At 39.8% G+C, this 20,355-nt stretch overlaps 4 protein-coding genes across 6 annotated transcripts in view; 3 read left to right on the top strand and 1 right to left on the bottom strand.

The window, feature by feature from the left end:
* Positions 1–15,598, top strand: part of LOC122630608 (dual specificity tyrosine-phosphorylation-regulated kinase mbk-2-like) — a 123,203-nt gene extending 107,605 nt beyond the window's left edge. For both annotated transcript variants that reach the window (XM_043815278.1, XM_043815279.1), the window contains 8 exons: positions 7,044–7,182; positions 7,367–7,583; positions 7,671–7,769; positions 7,856–8,014; positions 8,090–8,228; positions 8,331–8,646; positions 8,782–8,911; positions 9,217–15,598. In XM_043815278.1, the coding sequence (XP_043671213.1) occupies positions 7,044–7,182; positions 7,367–7,583; positions 7,671–7,769; positions 7,856–8,014; positions 8,090–8,228; positions 8,331–8,646; positions 8,782–8,911; positions 9,217–9,760 (1,743 nt within the window). In that variant the 3' untranslated portion in view covers positions 9,761–15,598. The remainder of the gene's footprint in view (positions 1–7,043; positions 7,183–7,366; positions 7,584–7,670; positions 7,770–7,855; positions 8,015–8,089; positions 8,229–8,330; positions 8,647–8,781; positions 8,912–9,216) is intronic.
* LOC122630614 (coiled-coil domain-containing protein 43) lies at positions 15,105–17,501 on the bottom strand. The gene is made up of 3 exons (XM_043815287.1): positions 17,157–17,501; positions 16,375–16,763; positions 15,105–16,299 (listed from the first exon to the last, which is right to left on the bottom strand). Exons 1-3 carry the CDS (start codon positions 17,319–17,321, stop codon positions 16,227–16,229), a joined length of 627 nt encoding a protein of 208 aa, XP_043671222.1. The 5' UTR covers positions 17,322–17,501; the 3' UTR covers positions 15,105–16,226.
* A 415-nt stretch (positions 17,502–17,916) lies between these two features.
* On the top strand, positions 17,917–19,652 carry LOC122630496 (cytochrome b-c1 complex subunit Rieske, mitochondrial). 2 transcript variants are annotated; one of them, XM_043815042.1, is made up of 4 exons: positions 17,917–18,102; positions 18,468–18,620; positions 18,687–18,864; positions 18,997–19,652. In XM_043815042.1, exons 1-4 carry the CDS (start codon positions 18,009–18,011, stop codon positions 19,280–19,282), a joined length of 711 nt encoding a protein of 236 aa, XP_043670977.1. In that variant the 5' UTR covers positions 17,917–18,008; the 3' UTR covers positions 19,283–19,652. The 2 variants fall into 2 exon arrangements, with proteins under 2 accessions (XP_043670977.1, XP_043670976.1); XM_043815041.1 differs by having other exon boundaries at positions 17,918–18,216.
* A 118-nt stretch (positions 19,653–19,770) lies between these two features.
* Positions 19,771–20,355, top strand: part of LOC122630490 (zinc finger protein chinmo) — a 41,553-nt gene continuing 40,968 nt past the window's right edge. Inside the window, exon 1 of the mRNA XM_043815031.1 lies at positions 19,771–20,282. The gene's annotated coding sequence lies outside the window, so the exon portion shown is untranslated. The remainder of the gene's footprint in view (positions 20,283–20,355) is intronic.

Genomic DNA, 20,355 nt, shown 5'->3' with positions numbered 1-20,355 from the left:
ATATACGTATATATAAATATATATATATAGTAGTCATTCTTTTGCGAATTTCACTTGGACATTTTTATCGCCGGAGAAATAAAAAAGAAAGAAACAGGGAAAGAGAGAGCTGAAAAAATAAATAACAATAAAAAAATACATTTGACTGGTATCGCTTCGTTACTTCTTATGACGTCTTATTACTCGTGTCACTTTCTTGCACGGGAAATTTGAAAATTTCAAATATCGAACGTTGCTCCCGTTTCTGTTTAATATTTCATCGTCGTATTCGAGTCGGTCGTGAACCGTTCGAGCGGCCCAAACCGTTTCAGGATCTTGTCTGCGAATCGTCTGCTATGGCTAGTACTTTCCTCTCGCCTACCGTGCGACGCCCATAAAAATTAAATTAACGGCTGGCCACGTGACGTTATCGAAGGCCTTTCTTTTTTGAGAAGGATGAAAGAAGACCGCGATACGATCAACTTCATTAGCCGCGTATAAAGAATAATCGGTAGAGATTAAGAGGAGGATCCGGAGAAATATTTTTTCTTTCTTTTTTTATTACCTCGTCGCAAATAACACGACGATCTCATCTGCGAGATATTTTAATTCTCTCGCTTAAAAATTCATAAAAGAAAATAAATCGCGCGATAAAGTTTGTTTCTTTGAAAAAAAAAAATTTGTAAAGATTCTGTTCTGAAATTGTAAAATTTGAAAGAAGAAAGGAGTCTCCGCGCGCCGGATTACGAGCACACGTCGCTTTTTCGATTCGGTCAATGTCAATAGATAGAAACTAGATCAAGTTCGGTAAGAGCGCATCAATACGACCGTCGTCTTTTCGAGTGGGAAATGGCCGTGTATCTCGAATCGCCTCTTCGAGGACAGCGCGCGAGATATACGAAAAATCCAACTAATAAATCAGCAGAGTTGGATGCTGCTGACGTTTCGCCAACTCGACACTTATATAGTTACGTGTAGGCATCTTGAAACAACACTTGTCGGTTCTTCGTTGGTTGTTATTAGCTCGATGCCAAATGAAATCTTTCGGCCGACGGCTATTTTAACGTTTGCGGAACAAAGCGACATTCGGTCGTACAATCGATCCTTTCTTTTCATTTATTTACAGGTCCACGATTTGGAAAAGAGAAGGAAACCCGATGAAAACCGGACGATGTCCGATGTTTATTCGTACAAATGAAATGAAATCGATTTATTTCGATTAAAATTATCCGAGGAAAAATCTGCTGCCACGCGATCAAAAGGAAACCTTCGAGGATCGAAATACAAGCGGGTTTGGGGGTGTACGTTCGAAGAACCACGAGGTTTATAAAGCGACAGTTCCTTGAACGAAAATCGCAACAACGCTATCGTCTTACCTTCTCCAAAAGATCGATTTACTGGCGGTAGTAAATCGAACGTAATAGAAACGTCGTTTTAGATCCAGGAGGGCTCGGAGAACGTTCGAAGAAGGAAATATTCTTCCCACGCGTTTTTCATTCGTTCGTTAATTAATTCGATCGATCGCCGATAAAACGAGTAATATGATCAAATAACTCGACAATGATATACTATTATTGCAAAGATTTACGCTAATTGAATGAATAATTAATGATTTTATTAACGTTTCACACCTTTTTAAACGTCTCTAACAGAGGGAAACGAAAGGATCTTGCACGATCTTGTCGCTATTCAAGCGTAGAATTTAATCGTAGTCGTGCGTAGGGTGTCGCAGGTTAACGAGTTCCTGTTATCTCCGTCAGGTGACGTTTTCTAACGTGCTTCCGAGGCAAAGACGACGCCCACGTGGCCGTCTCACTTTTTCAAAAGTATCGTACGCGTAATGTAACTCGCTGACACTTTGGAATCGATATCCATACATAGGTGCATACATGCATACATACGTCTATGCGCGGGCGTTGCATTAATCTAACGCTTTTCTAGCATTAGACGTAGCAATAGGCCATTAGAAAGGACCACGCGTGACTGCAACGCGGAGATGTCACAAGGTAAACCGCATATATACATAACTCGAGTGCAAGGAATGATTGTATGTAACGTGTCGTATACGATTATTTCTAGGATCGATAAGCTCTATCGAGAAAACGGACGTTTCGATCTATCGGACTTGTCACTTTCCTTCGATATACCTACTTGTGCTTGCTTTGGCGCCGAGTCTTCCTTAAAGAAAAATAACGCAGCTGTTTTCTTAATACCATTTCATATATATATATATTTGCTTTTCTTTCCTTTTCTTTTTTCTTCTTTTTTTCCATTCCTAACTTGGAAAATTGCGTACACAGGTGCGATTTACACACGCGCACGGTTAAATATTTCCCAAGTCCTTCGTCTATCCTGATGATACGGATAAAAATTGTTGATATTAATTGTCGGAAGTGATAGTCCCTCGTATCGCGATACGTACACTTTCTTTTCAAAGCGGATTGAAAATCGTTAAATCGGAGTTTCTCGTTTCTTTTATTCATTAAGCTAGCTAGACGCTATCGTTAAGAAAGTATTTAACGCAGTATAGCGGAGATAAAAATTGTAACGAGTTGTAGATCTTCTTCTTTCAGGAAAATTAGAAAGGATATATGCCTTTTCAAGAACAATTCAGAAGGGGCCGTAATTTCTTAGAAATCACCCTTTTTATTTCGACGTCCGGATGTTATCCCGTAAAAAAGAGAAACTTTGACGTAATGCGACACAACGTGTATATACGTTTGGGACATGTATGTACACTGTTTAGGAACGTACAACATGGAGTACCTCGTTGCACGCTAGAATGCACGCGTCCGTCCTTGGAGAAAGAAGTACGCGAGCGTTACGATCGTTTCCCATTCTTTCCATATTATTGTTATAACTATTCTTTTGTAAAACTATAAGTATACGTGTATAGTACGTACGTGAGTACGAGAATACATTATCTAAATAGAATTCGACACGCGATGAAAAAATAATTCGCGAATCTGCTCCCGAGCTCTCTCGTTTTCCTTTTTCTTTTTTCTTCTGTTTTTTTTTTTTCTTTTTCTTTTTTTCCCAAACGAAAGCGAAACGAGCGAGTCGAATATTTTAGAAAGTGTAGACCTACAACTTTTCCAAAAGAATCGGTGAGAATGCCTCGTTGAGGGAGTAACGATCGTATTTGAAAATGATGTATTATGTATTAATTTGATACCAAGAAGAAAAGGAACGAAAGAAAAGAAAAAAGAAAAAGGAAAAAAAAATCGAAGAGGCGTTCTCTCGATGAGCTATCGCGAATTTCAGCGATCGTTTTCTTCGAGCAATTAATTCCCGTGGAGAGATTTTTAGCTCGAGGCAACAGCTGCGCCACGAAAACGGGTCCCAACCGTGGCCTAATCAACGTCGACGAAGGAGAGAGAGAGAGAGAGAGAGAGAGACTCGTTTCGGATCTCGTGTCTCAGGATTTTCGTGTTCCAAGGGTCGAACAAACGCACACGTTTACACGCCCGTGCACACACGTACATATATAAATATATATATATATATATATATATATATATATATATATATATTTGAATTCGTTACGCGCGAGCTGCCTTGGCTCGATCTTTCGTCTCTCTGTGTGCGTCCTCGCGCGTTTGTGCTGCTCGCAAAGGAGCTCTATCGCGTGCTCGTCGTTATTTATGAGCGCGTTAAGCGCGTTCAACAATGTCGCTTGGTCAGGACGCTTCGTGAGAAGGAGAGAGGAAGAGGAGAGGTGGGTGACTGGTCTCGAACGAGAAGAAGAAAAAGGAGAAAGAGAAGAAAGAAGAGAAGCCGGTGCACGGACAGAGTTAAACGCGTACTCGTAACTCGCTCTCGATATTATTTCTCTTTTCCACGTTTATCCTGCTCCCTCTTTTCCTTTTTTCCTTTTTCTTTATTCCTCCTCTTTTTCCTTTCCTTTCATTTCATTTTTTACTTTATTATCGCCCGGTCCTTCGGGTGCAAATGTTTATGCGTAAACACGATTCACGAGATATGCGATGGGTGGTCGATCATAATTTTTCATTACCTACCCACCGAAGAGAGTCCTTGCGTTTCTGAAAGCGCTATTCTAAATCTCCATTTTTATCGGGTTTTTCTTTTATTTTTATTTTTATCTTGTTGTCGATTTTTTATTTTCGCTCTCGCGTGTATATATATATATATATATATATATATATATATTTACACTCTCCTTTTTGGTACTCGAAAATATAGTTTGATAAATGATTTTAATTTTGTCTTCCTTTTTTTTTTCTTTTTTAACAGCGCACATTTTTGTCCAGTTACGAATTATTACTCGAAGTAAGTAGCGTTAATAAGAGAGTATTACACTTCTCGACGCTTCATACAAACAAAATTGATTTTTTTTTTCTTTTTTTTTTTTATTTAATCCCTCCACTCGCGAAAAGAAGGACGCGTTCGATCGTGACTCGTGAGAACACTCGTTTACTATATACTGACCCCTTGATAGAAATTTATGCCAACATTCGTCTGGCCTTAATTGTCGTTAACCCCAATCAATCGGCGCCAACCTCGGTTGACGGTTTCTTCGTCGGTGACTACTGCATTTGCGACGAAGAAGAAAAGAAAGCGACTCCACCGTCGTCCACTTCGATAGGATCTTCAAACTTTTCGATAAAGATCTAAATACGTTCTTTGGACCGCTCGTTAACAGGAACGATAATGAGTCATCGTTCGACGTTGAAAAAGCTCTACACATAAAAATTGAATTTCGAATTACTCCATAAACGATGTCTCGAACAGCGTAAATCTCGTTTTCTCCCTCTATCTCTGTCTGTCTCTCTCTCTCTCTCTCTCTCTCTCTCTCTCTCTCTCTCTCTCTCTCTCTTTCTCTGTCGTACTTTGCTTTTACAATAAAAGATATTTTCGACCGTACGTAAACTTTCTCGTACGGGAAATTTATAATCTGGTTTGGTATTTTATGACCATCGTAAAGAAGATTCGAAGCTTTTAAATTGAAAGAAGCCTACTTAATACTTAGTGTACCACTTTGAATGAACCACGCAAATATCGTACCCGTAGATAGGCAGCACTCCATACTTTGCTCGGTAATTATGATAGCGAGCGTCATCTACTAGCAGTATACCTTTCTTTTTTTAATCTCTAGTAATGGGCAATATAATTATAGATATTAGTTTTAAATTACACTCATATATACGTATAGTGCTTTGGCTTTCACCGGGAGGCTTAAAAAAAATATTCTACTGATTAATGACCTTCCCGAACATAATTATCGACGATGTCTCAGGTGTTACATATTCCAAAGGCGCCACGTTTAACATTTGCATAATTATTATATTCATTCGCATAAAATATAGAAGTTTATTACGCTATTCGAAGGAAGAAAAGTGAAAAGGAAAAGCGAGAGAGAATTAGAGAATTAGAAAAAAAAATTAAAAAATAACTGTGACTCCGTAACCTTTAACTATATATATCGTTCTTTAGAAAATCATCTCTGTAAGATGTAAAATGCGATATTAATATCGTTCGACGAATTCGAAAAGGTCCTCGCTCACGAATATTCCTTCTTCTCCCCTCTCTTTTATCTCTACCGTACGTAATTCCAAAGAACAAGGAGCGCTACGCGGTTAATCATCATTCGAATAACGTTCCTCCGAAGCGATGCCGGCCTGTCGGTGACTGCCCTTCTGCTTGCTGCTTTTCTTCTCTACGAGGAAGAAGGAGAACAAAAAAAAGAAAAAGAAAAAGACAAAAAAAAGAAAAGGATAAGAAAAAAGGTGGAGGTGGTCCGCGAGAGGAACATTTTTATCGCTTTAAAAAGCAAAGAAGATAACCGAGAGAACCCGCGTCCGTCTTCGTGTCATTAAACTCTCTCGAGAAAAGAGGGAGAGAAAGAGATAGACGATGACGAAGAAGAAAGAGGAGGAGGAAGAAGAAGAAGAAGAAGAAGAAGAGAAGAGAAGAAGAATAAAGGGTCGGTCATCCAAGCCGGGCAGATGTCCGCCTTCGATCCGTCCCACTTTCTCAAATGCAACTCCACTTTCGAGAAACTCTGACGAATCTTCCGAGCGACTTTTTCTTCTTATCATTTATTTCCTTTCGCGTGATTTACGTTTACTCGGTTGCCCAGACAGAGGCTTCTGTTTAAATATACTCTGACGTTTCGCTTCCGCCTCGAGTATTCGCGATGCATCTTTGATCCTTCAATATCGAAATGTTGCGATCGTTGATTTTTATGATCGTTTAAAAATGTTATCTAATTAAAGACCGTTGGGATAAGAGAGAACTAAAACTATGTTCCAGTCGTACGAGAACTCAGTTACGTTATAAGATATCACGAAGCAATCTTAGGAACATCAGTTATCACGATATCAGCCGGATAGGAGGATTTACGATCCTTCGAGCAGATGGAACGTTAAGGGCCGAAACTTCTTTCGGAGATTAACGTTGACGCTTCAGCCGGAATTTATCGTGACCAACACATACACGCGAGCTCTTTCAACCCTCTTTCTCTCTTTCACAATATCTCTCTTTCTTTCTTCCTTCCCCACTTTCCCTCGAGAAACTCGGTGATTGTAAAATACTGCAGCGAAAACGTTGCTTCCATTGCTCTTGAGGGTAAATAAATCTGAAAGTTACACTGCGAGCTCGAAGCCGAAAGGTTTTAGGTCGAGATAACATTAACAACGTTCTTTTTTCTTCTTCGAGTTCTTTTTTCTTTCTTTCTTTCTTTTTTTTTTTTTTTTTTACTTTTTTCTTTTCTTTTTGCGAATCCCTTCGCGCAAGATGCTGCTTATGCGCCCTCGGATAAATTTTATTTTTAGCCGTTCGCTTCCTTCCTTCCTTCCTTCCTTAGGTCATTCCATTGACGAAGAAAAAAAAAGATCTTTGACAAAAGTATGCCTCGGAATTAGCAGTCGATGCGGTTCGTTCGCCGAACGATCAGCTTTTACGCATTTTAATCTCGTTATTTGCAGAGAAAGTAACGGCAGCTTTCTTATACGTTCAAGAACAGCCTCCCGTTTTATTTTCGCTCGGGCAAACATAGCGGTGCATTTAATTAACGACGGCACGTTTATGTTCCTCTGTTTCAGAAATTACCGTCGTTCTTCAATACGAAGCCCACGCGGGTGGATAAATCGAACGCCAAGAATGCAAACAATTCTACCAGCAACAACATTCACAATATGTCGATGCACGAATCACACAGTGCCACGTCTCATGAAGTTTATCGTACGTAGATACGTTTTTTCTTCCTTTATTTTTTTTCTCTCTTTTCTTCAGCGATTCAATAAACGAACAATTTACTCTTGCTCCTTTTCACTCACTTTTTCTAAGTGATTTCATTGAAGTGAAAGCTACTTAACATTTCTTTTTCTTTTTTTCCCCCTCTTTTTTTTTTATTCCAACGAATCAGCCGGCAAATTGCCTATGACACCTCAGGAGGCTGTGAAATATTATGGATATCGACTTCCCGATTTCGAGCGTGCAGAGATTGAAAAGTATTCCGAGATCTGGTACTTGGGTTTGTCGGCGAATAAAATTCACGGAGAGGAGGGTGCATCGCAAAACGGCGGTTACGACGACGAAAACGGTAGCTACAATAAAGTCCTGCACGATCACATTTCCTACAGGTAAGTAGAATTTTCTCTCGCTCCTTCACGAGCAACTTTCCTACGTAAAAATCTTTTCTACGTCGAAAATGCACATTTTTTATGCAGATACGAGATACTAGAAGTTATCGGAAAAGGAAGTTTCGGTCAGGTGATTCGAGCATTCGATCATAAGACAGGTCAGCACATCGCGATCAAGATCATCAGGTATTTGGAATGTTCCTGCTCTTATTAAAAACATGTATACTCTTTCTCGTTTATTTCGTACCATCAACAAACGTACGTTTTCGTAGAAACAAAAAGAGATTCCATCATCAAGCACTGATCGAGGTTAGAATCTTGGAGCACCTGAAGAAGAAAGATCTGGATGCCAACGCGTCGCACAATGTGATACACATGCTAGAGTATTTTTATTTCAGGAATCATTTATGCATCAGTTTCGAATTAATGAGGTAAATCGAATATGAATAATTACCAACGTGTCTCGGCTCGAGCGAGCGAAACTTAATGAATTTTCTCATTTACAGTTTGAATCTGTACGAGCTAATCAAAAAGAACAATTACCAAGGATTCAGTCTAAGTCTGGTACGACGATTCGCTAACTCTCTGATTAGCTGTTTGAGATTGCTCTATCGAGAAAATATCATACACTGTGATTTGAAACCGGTAATTAATTTCTCCTTTGAACACATGCATACGTAATACTTCTCCCACATTCTTGTTAGATCAAAGTTGTTAACTGATCGGACGGACTTTATCGTTTTACAGGAGAACGTACTTTTGAAACAACGAGGTAGCAGCTCGATCAAAGTCATAGACTTTGGCTCCTCCTGCTACAGCCATCAGCGTGTATATACCTATATTCAATCGAGGTTTTATAGAAGTCCGGAGGTGATTCTCGGTCTTCCGTACGGTACACCGATCGATATGTGGAGCTTGGGTTGTATTTTGGCCGAACTTTATACGGGATATCCTTTGTTTCCGGGTGAGGACGAGATCGAACAACTCGCGTGCATCATGGAGGTACTCGGACTGCCTCCGGAACACATCACCAGTCACGCTTCGCGTCGCAGACTCTTTTTCGGTGAGTATCGTACCGATGACTCCGATCGAAAGTAGTTTCGCGTCGGAAAAAGAAGAAGAAAGAAAAGGCAAGAAAAGAACAAAAGAACGGATATGCGTGACGCGATACTTGACGAAACAAAACGTGATATTACAGATCAGAAGGGTACTCCACGATGCGTGACAAACAGCAAGGGCAAAAAGAGATGGGCTGGCAGCAAAAACCTAGCGATGGTTCTCCGATGTACCGACACACATTTCGTCGACTTCGTTAGCAGATGCCTCGAGTAAGTCGTACGCAAAGTTCGTAGCACCAAATTGGATTTGTCTAACTATATGTTTGTGAACTCGTTCTATAGCGATAATCTCTTGGAAAAATGGTTTAACTTAGAATGATACCATAGAAAATACAAAGGGTACTTTACGGTACTTTGATGGTACGTCCGTTGGTGGCTTACTCTACGATAGCTTGGCATAGGCAAGCGTGAAAGAAAACAAAACAAAAAACAAACAAACAAACAAACAAGAAAGCAAGAAAAGAAAGTAAAAAGAAAAAAAGACAGAGAGAAAAAGTTTGCTTTGTATTTCTTAGGTGGGATCCGAAGAAGCGCATGACCCCCGACGAGGCAGTGCGCCACGAGTGGCTGCTGAGCTCTTCCTTCTCTCATGCGAGCTCCTCGTCGTCGTCGTCGACGATGACGTCGTCGACGGTGAACGCGAACAACGGTAACAACGGTAACAACAGCAACGCTACGGCAGCTACGGTCGTCGAAACGTCTCAATCATCTCACGCGCAAACTGTAACGCGCCTGACGGTTAGCGAAGCGTTGCAGCTACCTTCCAACATGGAATACGCTCCGTACAGTCTCCTTGCTCTCTACCTCAAGCACGATAAACACATGAAGAGGGTCGGCACGTCGGAGAATTCAAAAAGCGGCGGTGCAGCGACAACGGACAATTCCAAGAGTAGCAGCAGCCTTGTCGTAAAGAGCAAGTTAAATGGTAGCGCGAGTAGTCATGCCTTGGCCAGTAGCGCTCAAACAACGACGTCCAGGCACGCCTCGACCGGTGACATAGTTTCTAGCTTGGACCCGAATCTCGACGACTCCGGAACCTTCCTTCCACCGATATTGTGAAGTCGGGTTTACGCTAGCCACTTTTAAACGTCCTCCGTTTGAGTTCGTTCTCTGCGTCCTTCCTCTCTTTCTTAGATCGAACGATTGAGCGATCGTTAGCTGGCAACTTTTGTTAGCTTTTCTCGGCTAAGTTTTTGGATCTAAGAAAAGCAACATGGAATAGCAACATGGATAGCGTACATGGAATAGGAGGAAGAAGCTTGATACGTAATCGAGTAGAATGTTACTCAATAGGATAGTAGTCTCGTGCGCAAGTTAAAGAAATCGAAGGAAACAGATAAATTCGATAGAGTTATTTCGAAAAGAGCGGGGATTATCATCAGCGACTCGAACCGATCATCAAAGCGCGTCGTCGTCATCGCATAGCGTATCGAGAAAGTCATTATCGATCGATATAACGAGCGAAGTTTCTTTTTTTTTTTTTTTGTTTCGAGTTTAGACACAGTACGCTTTCCAATTTTCTAAGAGCAATATCGGAAAATTGATCGTTTCGATAAATCAAACGTCGTCGTTGAAACGTAGGAGCACGTGGTGAGAGCGAGCACATGGGTGTGTGCGCTTAGAAATGGCTGGCCCGTGTAAACGCGCTTGACGTTCTCGATGCCAAAAGGGCTTAGAAGATATATTATCGATCAAATTCTCAGCCCCTCCCCCTTAATATCGAGCTACGAGGTCGAGATCGCACATCCAAACGTCGTCCTCGTTTGGCTGATCGTAGCGAAGTACATGGGATATGTCGTTATATTAGATCATCGCTTGCAAATACCGTGGAAAAATTAATTAAAATGGCGTAACGTCGCTCGAGTATCAGATTATTTTCTCGTTTAGCGGGACAATCGTTCCCTCCGTGCGGAATATATTTATTTAATGGCAAAGCTGCTGACTCCTCAAAATATCATGAGATTTCACGCGGAATAAATCGTCAATATCGTGAGAAATTACTTTCAAAAATTATACCGAATGATCGACATATTGTTCTCTAAGGAGAGTAACCACGAATGGTTTTTTCATCGATGATCGCGCGATATCATTCAAAAGCATAAAGTCGCGCTAATCGATGGTCTAACGAGATAATAATTTTTTCCTTTTAAGCGATCGCAAGAGCGAGCTTAAAAATATTCTACTATAATTTAAAGATATCGTCCGTGTAGTGTGTCGAATGGATTTTTCATTACTTGTAGTAGGTAACTGTTTATGGCGATGAGAAAATATAAGGAGGATAAAGAAGACGTTCGACGTTTCAAAAGATCGTTCCTTTTTTATCGTCCGATTATTTTTCTCGTCACGGCGAGAAGATCTGAGCGAATTTTCGTAACCATTTGCGGCTACGAAAATCGCGATCAATAATAATGAGAATTTGAAAGGAGCAACCTTAAAATGAAAAATAAAAAAGAAAAAAAAAATAAACGAAGCGTGCCCCAGTTTCGCGAGGCCTGTGTAGTCTTATTGTGATATTAAACTACCACTGTCTTACTTAGATCTCTGGTATTAAGAAGTAATAACGATCGTTAATAATTTCATTACTATTAATCACTAATATTTTCTTTATAATGAGTATCGCAAAAACAAGCTATTGCTACAAGATTATAATTACGCGATTAATGTATGCGAGAGCGAGAGAGAGAGAGAGTGAGAGAGGGAGGGAGAGAGAGAGAGAGAGAGAGAGAGAGAGAGAGACGGGAAGAGGTGATTAACATTGACGAAGAGTTTAATATTATCTTGTAGGATTGTACAGCTTTTAATTAAGTCTGCGATATATATTCCTGAGTAGCACGCGATTTGCTTGCGTAATCGAATACGTAAAATGCCAATTTCACAGAAATTTCCATATCATTTGAATTTGTCTTTATATATCGATAATGCTTCTTTTTTATTATTATTGTTATTATTATTATTATTACTATCATCATCACTATTATCCTTACTTTTACTACAATTAATATTAATGTTATTATTATATTATTATATTATTATCATCATTGTTCGTACGATTACGATATTATCAGTCACACGTTAACAACGCGATATCTTATGTAAAAAGCGATATCACACTTTATAGATTGTACTTTAATTCACCGAGATTATTCATCGACGTCCAGCGTTTTTTGGATGTTGGCGCAAAAATCAATGAGATATCCAGGGAACACTCGTCTTTATGAACGCGGAATGGATTTAACGAGAGATTGTAATACTTGTCTAATTTTCACGTCGTCTAGATGCGTCGATTTTAACGAAGTTCGTAGAATCACGAATGATTGTATATCCGAGCTTAATATTCATCGTAGAATTCGCAAAAGAATTTGGCCCCCCTTCAATCGAGACTCGAACGATCGAGGATTTCATTCATTTTTCTTCCGTGTCTTTCTTTTTTCTTTTCTTTTCTTTTCTTTTCTTTCTTTTACTTTTTTTGTTTTCCTTACCATTCGAACTTCTCTCGAAAATTTCGCCCATCTCGTTCGATCGTTCACACGTCACGCTTTCATACGATTTCATACGATTATATAGTCGGACCAATAATTGTGCTCTTCGGTCCAATTAAGAGGCTTATAATAGAAAATAAGCTTCGTCAAATGTCAGCGCCAGAACGATCATACGACATTGATTTTACCATCTTTAGTTTCTCCCTTTTACCTTCCTAAACCACCCTATTGGCTTCGAAGAAGGTGTATTAGATGTTAACGAATTATCGATTCGCGTAATATCTTTTCTCGACTGATCGTTAGTTTAATTAAATTCTCGTGGACCACCATCTTTCTTGTTCGAGTGTCCATTGAAAGAAAAGACAAAAAAAGTAGATGAGTAAGTGATCGTAACAATAAACTCGTAAAACAACAAAGTACTTGCAACAAGACTGACTGATTGTATACAATTTCATCACAATTATCACGACGTAAATCAATCGTGTTCTTGCAAATTAGTGTCGACCTCATCGCGTATTTATACATACATATAAAACGACAAAACGTTCGCAGATCTTCTAGACTCTTACGTCGTGTTTCCTCGGATCTCCAATTAGAAAAGATTCAAGTTTAGCTTATACAGTGCGTGTTATCCCGTGTCGTTAATTTTTATCACGATTAAAGTCGATTCTTCTTCTTTACTTAACGAAATTTTGAATCAGCGCTACTCTGAAAATTATTTCTTTTCTTCGAAAACACGTATCGCCGTATATTATATGTCGTTTGAAAAGATCCGCGTTCGTCGCAAAAATAGAAAAGAATACGAATAGTCTTCTTTTGAAAAATAAAAAAGAAAAAGAAAAAGAAAGAAAATTGTTGCGAATGTCGATGATACACCGGAAATACATATATACGTATTCGTAATTCAACAAAATTGCCGGCATTGTTTATCGTTCTTGTCTATTATCACGCCTAATTATTGTTTCGTTTGTTCCTTAATCAATTTTATCGCAGCGTTCTTCAATTTGCCGTTCGCGAAAAATCTAAACGAGGAAAGGGAAAGGGGGGAGAAGAAAAATGAAGAAATAATGAATATCTTTTCGCGAGATGCGTTCGATGAACTCGAACGAAGAGAGGAGTTGCAACTTTAATGTTCGTAGTGACTATATAAGAAAGAAATGAAAAAAAAAAAAAAAACAGATGAAAAGGAAACCGAGCATATGCAGTGAAGGAGATATCAAACTGTGTATAAAATAACGTTTTAGTAATATGTGTGTATGCGCGGGTGTTTGAAAAAAGTATGTACGATGTGTGTTTGCATGTACGAAAGAAAAAGAGAGAGAGAGAGAGAGAGAGAGAGAGAATACAGAAGACCGAAAGAGAGAGGGAGAGAGAAAGAGTGAAAGAATGAATCATATTTACGCGTACGTGTATATATAATATATCCATACCTATATATTATACACACTTGTGCGCGTATTACTTTGCATATACATATTATATACAAGTATGTATTAAGAGAAATCACGCAAGCAAAAAACGAGTTAAATATAGTAATTAACATAGAAATAATAGAGCATTAAGTAATATAACCCCATAAAAACTCGGGGTACTCTAAACAAAAACAAAAAAAAAAAAGGAGAAGAGGAAGAAAAAAAAAAGGATAATTGTACAGCCCTAAGTTTTTAGTTGTGTTCATTATTATATACAGCGGGATCAAATTGTATGTGTATAGGAGACACTGTTGTATAATCTGCGTCGAAGAAACGCATTCGCGCACAGTCATACGTGTATCCGTGCATAGGTTCGAAGAGAAAGGAACGAAAATAAATTCGATAATTGTATCGATCCCGATTTCATACACGGAAGAAACATGTGCGATGGGAGATGGAGAGAGAGAGAGAGGGAGAGAGAGAGAGAGAGAGGGAGAGAGAGAGAGAGAGAGAGTGAGAAACGGAGAGTAAAATACTTTTATCGATCCGCACAAAGAGAAAAAAGAAAAACAAGATCGCGGACGAAAAAGGGGCGTTTGCTCTCTAGTCCTGGATATTACGAACGAACGTGATCCGAGTTGAAAGGGGACGAATATGACCTTAGAGATATAAATGTTTTAACGAACGTGTAACGGAAGAAAGAGAGGAAAAATTGTCTCTATGAAAAAGAATGAAAAAAACCCCCTCCGGCGTGCGAGCGTGCGTGCGTGTAAAAGGCTCTAGCGTATATCTTCTTAGAAGAAAACAAAAAAAAAGAAAAAAAAAAAAAAGCAGTTTGTAAAACTAATTATCGAGTTAACAACGTGGATAGATCTATCAATTTTAAAGTTAGTTAGTAAAACTTGTATGCGTGACGCGTTCTAAGGAGAATAGGTAAAAAGAGAGAAAACGAACTATCATCGTCGGACGAACGAAGAGACACGACCACTTCCTACCAACCAACCATCAACTTCACTCTCCCTTTTCATCCCTCGATGCTCTCTCTCGAGTTTCGATAACATGATATCGTCAAAAAAAAAAAAAAAAACATAAATAAATGCGCGACCCGTATTCGAACGTCAATCATTTCACTTTGTAGTAGCGCATCGTCGAGAGTAGAAGGACAATCATAGGAGGTAGTTGTACGCCATTTTGAATTTGCGCGTATTTAACGAGGCTTATTTCATCGGAATCTTTTTAGAACGAGCGTCGCGTAGAATAATCGATCCCGACGAGTTGTTCCGTCTTTGAAGAACAAACGAAACGTTTGTCCGATCCTTGATCGAAGACGAGACGATGGAGAGAGAAAACGAAGGATTAAAGGTCGTTTGTCTTTCTCTCTCTCTCTCTCTCTCTCTCTCTCTCTCTTTCTTCTTATAGCCGTCAACTCCTTTTTATCGGGTTGTCCCTCATCCTTCGTATTTGCCGATCAGTCATTGATCAATCTTCAACCTTTCGTTTTCTTTTTCTCTCTCTCTCTCTCTCTCTTTCTCTTTCTTTCTTGTTCGTGTCAGTAAGAACGTCGACGAATCGAGAAGAGGAAAAACGAAAAAGGAAGAAAAGAAAGGAGAGAGAGAGAGAGAGAGAGAGACAGAGACAGAGAGATAGAGCTGCGAGAGACGATGCACGATGATTTGTAATTTTCGCGTTAAAACGACGGGACGGTCCCTTGTGTTACGCGTAAGACCGTCGTGTAAGTGCGAATCGTCGTCAATTTATGCCTGCAACTTTAATTATAGCAAACAAGAGAGAATTGCTAACGATAAACGATTATGATAATGACATTAGTATAAAGAAAAGTATATGTAATGATACGATACTGAAGCATCATCATCTTTTGTATCATTTGTTCGTTTGTTCTTATCTTACTGCGTTTGTCTTTCATTATTAATGCAATACCAAGATGACTCGGTTTCGACTCGGTATCTTGTGTGTAAATATATACTAATAAAGAAAATTATAGCGAACGACGGAGAAATTGTTGTTTGATCCCAATTAACGGCAAGGATTTTCAATGAGATACAATTACAGAGAAAATTTCTCTATAGCGATTAGAGCAGTTTATTTAACATATCAGTATTAAATATGTGATTCATTTAATCAAAAAAAAAAAAAAAAAAAAAGACAGTATGCCATGCATACTGGTAAGTACAATACGTATATACATCGATAATTTGAACAATTTTTAACTATAAAATTTAACGGAGCTGTGAATATTACTCGTATACAAGCTCTGAATGCAGATCGCGAAATACGAACGAACGTGGATATCGTAAAGAAAGTAGAAAAAGGATAAATGGATAGGAGAGTCTCTATGGAGAGATGTTATACCGAAAGATGGTGTATATCAGACAGATCGAAGGCACGAGAAGATTCGCTATTATGCCACAAGAGATACGAAGTACGTATTATCTCGACGAAGAAGCATCGCATAATTCGCTTGAAAAATCGTGCGTGTGTTTCTTTCCGATAATAAAAGAGGGATTAATGAACTTTTGCATGCGAAAGAGGAAACATGGATAAGTAAATCAGCCCATAATGGGATCCACTTGTTTTAAAATGAGGAAGCGACTGTACGATTTCTTCACGATCGTGCTACCTCCTTCTCTCTCCTTTCTGTGTCTTGCGCTTCTCTTTTTTCTCCTCTTTTAATTGCTTCTGTTTCTCTCTATAATGTAAACAAGTACCAATTATATTCTTCTCTTGCGAGTACGTAAAGGAATATTAAAATCAAAAAGCTTACCTGTCTTCCTTATCTTTCTCTTTCTTTTTTTGACTTTCTAACTTTGCTTTCTCTCTCCTTTCTCTTTCTTGTTGCGCTATGGTAGCAGCGTTCAAATTCTTTTCGATTCCGCAATCTCCACCCCCTGCGCCGTCCTCTTCCCCGTCTCCCTCGCTATCGCCTTCATCGGACATTTGACTGTACTGGGCCAATATAGCTTCGCGTATTCGCCTTTCTTCCTCCGTGTAACTTCTTTGAGTGGTTGTCGGAAGGCTCTGCGACTCCAACATACGTGCCAATCTGACATCGACGTCCTCGGTAGGGACGTTAGGACTGGCAACTTCCTCGGATGGTAACCATTCCGCCCAAGCGCTTAGGATTTCGGCTACGTGCTTGCTTATATTGTCCTCCTATAAAGAACGGATATAAAGATTTCCATCCTCTTATTATCCTTAAACGTTAGAGCTTAAATAATTCCTTTAGGCTAAAACGAATCGATATCGGTCCTATTGTTTCGTTCTATGCGTATAGTTACCGCAAACGCATACATACTCGCACATGAAATATTTAACAAAAATATGCAAGTTACTTCTGATACGTTAAGAAATAAACAAAATAAAGAGTTATATGGCCATGCTAATAAAATCATATGTTACGTAAAGCAGATACTTTCGTATTATTTCCATAAGAATGTACATGCCAGAGCGCCTTATAAACACAGCTTCTGCTATTTTTGACCGGCTAACGAATCTCGTCTACGTACAGCAAGCACATTCTAACCTTACAATCCGTGCCGTCCTCACCGTTATGCCCGCGAGTATGCTTTCAAGCGCCTCGATCTTTTCATCCTCCGTTTCATCGCCCTCCAATATTCCTTTGATGTACGATCCGAAAACACCCTCGTCCGTATTTAGTGCTTGTAATTTTTTGCTTAACCAGCTATCAAACGAATTCGTCGCGACCGCCATGTTCGGCGTTTTTCCGACGCCTCTGATTGGTAATGCTCGAATTGTCCTATACTACCAACTATTATCATTTATAATTATCCATGGTATGCGTAAAAGCAGTATCGAATTATTACGAAATTATATAGTTAAATTATTTCTCTAAACGAACGCATTTCGTACATCGAAATGGTAGACGAACGATGACGAGAAAGCGAGAGAGAAAGAGAGAGAGAGAGAGAGAGAGAGAGAGAGAGGAATTGCTTCAAATAAATTATTTCGAAAAATTCTGCAGACATATTATCAAGGTACTATTTTTATTGAACGAACAACGAACGCTGAACAACAACGATCCCTCTGTTGCATTTCGACGAGTACTATTGAAATATTTCGTATACGAGAAAGTTCGTCGTGTTCGTAAATCGGAAATATCGTATCGTTCGCGCGTTCTTTTTTCCTTTTCAGTAATAATAATATCAGTTAATATGGAATCGACGAAATCGTTTACTCGTTTTTTTAACGAAGAAATTCATTTAGGATATCTTTGTATAGAAAGTGTTCGGAGAAAAAATGTGATTTTATGTAACGTCTACTTTTAGATCATACCTCTCGCAGATCGCAGTGCCATCTGTTCGAAATAACGTCTTCGTAGTCTGCTCGTTTATTGCGACTTAGCTGTCCGTTCATTTTTGCGTAAGTCTTCGCGTAAAAATGAATGTGATCGCGAGATCTGCGAATATTTCGCCGTATTTGAAGGCAACGGTGACGGTTGTTTCAAATGGAGGAAGAACGGTCGCAGCGACTGGTAAGGTTCAAAGACCACCGATTGTCGTTCCTGCTCCCGTCACACCTATACTCAGTGATACTATGCAGCGGAATATTATTTCTGGAGTTGTAAGAGTTAACTCAAGTATCTCAGGTTGGTCCTGATGCATTCCCTATTTGCATAAATCGCGATTCTTCGGTCCCTTTGATAACGTCGAACTTTTTCATTCGATTATATAATCGTCATTGTAGCGTACTCGTACGTGGATTTAAACTCGTCTACGTAGATCTCTTTCGACGGATTACGAAAAAAAAAATAACAAGGGAGAAAGTTATGTCATTACCCAGTTAGCACGTAACTCGTCTCACGCTTATAAACTTTTCAAAAGTATGTTTCTTTCGCAGCATCCACGCAAATACAACAGTCTCGCATGGCTCACTCCGACATCCAAGTTCCAGACTTTGCGCACTACCGCAGAGACGAAGTTAAAGATCCGTACGCGAAAAGTCGCGAAAGCGCTGCGTCTAGGAAATCGTTCTCTTACGTTTTGGCAGCAGGTATAGTCGGTCTATCTACTGAGAAAGATAGAATAGTTGTCGCTTTATCAAAAATTTTATTTTCAGGTACTGGTTTAGCCGCAGCTTATTCGACCAAAACGATAGTCTACGATCTTGTAGCGACTTTAAGCGCAGGTGCCGACGTATTGGCATTGTCGAAGATAGAAGTAAATCTAGACGACGTGCCGGAAGGAAAGAACGTAGCGTTCAAATGGCGCGGCAAGCCTGTATTTGTCAGACACAGGTATGTTCTCGCAGAAACGTTTTTACATAGGCGTGCACATTTCAAATGTATTCTTCATACGCGTTGATGATATCGCCTTTCCAAGTATATCGCGTAAAATAAGTATAGAATTTGAAATTTCCCATCTCTTAGAACGGCAGCCGAAATCAAGAAAGAAGCCGCGGTCGACGTAGCCTCTCTCCGTGATCCACAACACGATAGCGATAGGACGCAGAAACCGGAATGGTTGATTCTAATCGGTGTATGCACGCATTTGGGTTGTATACCCGTTGCGAATGCCGGAGATTTCGGTGGTTATTATTGTCCGTGTCATGGTTCGCATTACGACGCCAGCGGTAGAATCAGAAAAGGTCCAGCTCCCTTGAATCTCCAGGTTCCGCAGTATAGCTTCCAAGGGAACATACTGGTCGTCGGTTAATGATGGTTCGACATGTGTAGTAATAAATTGAACATATTTCATAATAGAATATTCGACGTATTAAATCCTTTTCCTGACAATAGGATAACGATTAATCGAATACGCATCGAGACGGTTTCGTATATTACGAAACGTCAGTGTTTCGCTGTTCGGGTATTCGACGTGATTCACGATGTAAAAGTTGTACAGACTCTGTAATAAAAAGAGAGACATGTACACGTTGCACGCTCACAAGTATTAATCGTTGATTTAATATTATTTATGAAATTTGTATGGATCTGAAAGGATCGGCGAGTGGATTGCGATCGGATGAATGAGCATTGATTGTAAGATTTAATGATTAAAGGGAAGATTAAACGTTTAAAAAGTACCACGAACAGTTTGATTTCATTGAGAAACAGAGAAATCGTCGCTTGCACGATCGGGTACGACGATCGAGCGATACCCGAAATGGCGATCCGAAAAGCCCGCGTCGTGAGTTTGTACGATGATGTAATGATTCCCGCTTTCGATAGGTAGCGCTGCGAACGTTCTTAAGGAGAAACATGCTCGTCCTTTCGGCGTATGTGACAAGGGGCGTCCACGAGGCTCCCGATCCATCGTTTTTCAGTTTCCCTCGCTGCTGGCAGCGTACGGACGGTGATAAGGATTGAATTTGTCGCTCCGTCAAAATTCGTTCTCGACGCGAGTCGCGCGAGCTCGAAGAAAGTTTCGAACGAAACGTCGTCCGGCAAAGCTCGAGCTTGCCGCTTTTTCTAACGTTTCGAGGGAAAGAGAGAGAGAGAGAGAGAGCGAAAGGGGAAAAGAGGAAGAGATAGAAGGAAGAAGGGAGATGCGGAATTACGATGCATCGTTCCCACGTTTCTTCTCGTCAACGGGTCGTGGTACGTCGTGAAAGGGTTAAGAAGTGAGCTCGAGCGTCGAGTGGAAGAAGGAAGGAAGCAAAGGGTCACGGGATCGAGGTGGGAGGACGGATGAGAGAAGGTGCCACCGACTTTTCGTAAGTCTCTTATTCCTTTCTTTCTCTCTCTCTCTCTCTCCCTCTCCCTTTCCCCCCTTCTCTCTTCACCTTC

This window comes from Vespula pensylvanica, chromosome 7 (genome assembly GCF_014466175.1).
Source record: "Vespula pensylvanica isolate Volc-1 chromosome 7, ASM1446617v1, whole genome shotgun sequence".
NCBI classification, from domain to species: Eukaryota; Metazoa; Arthropoda; class Insecta; order Hymenoptera; family Vespidae; genus Vespula; species Vespula pensylvanica.
This window is presented reverse-complemented; position numbering and strand designations above follow the sequence as displayed.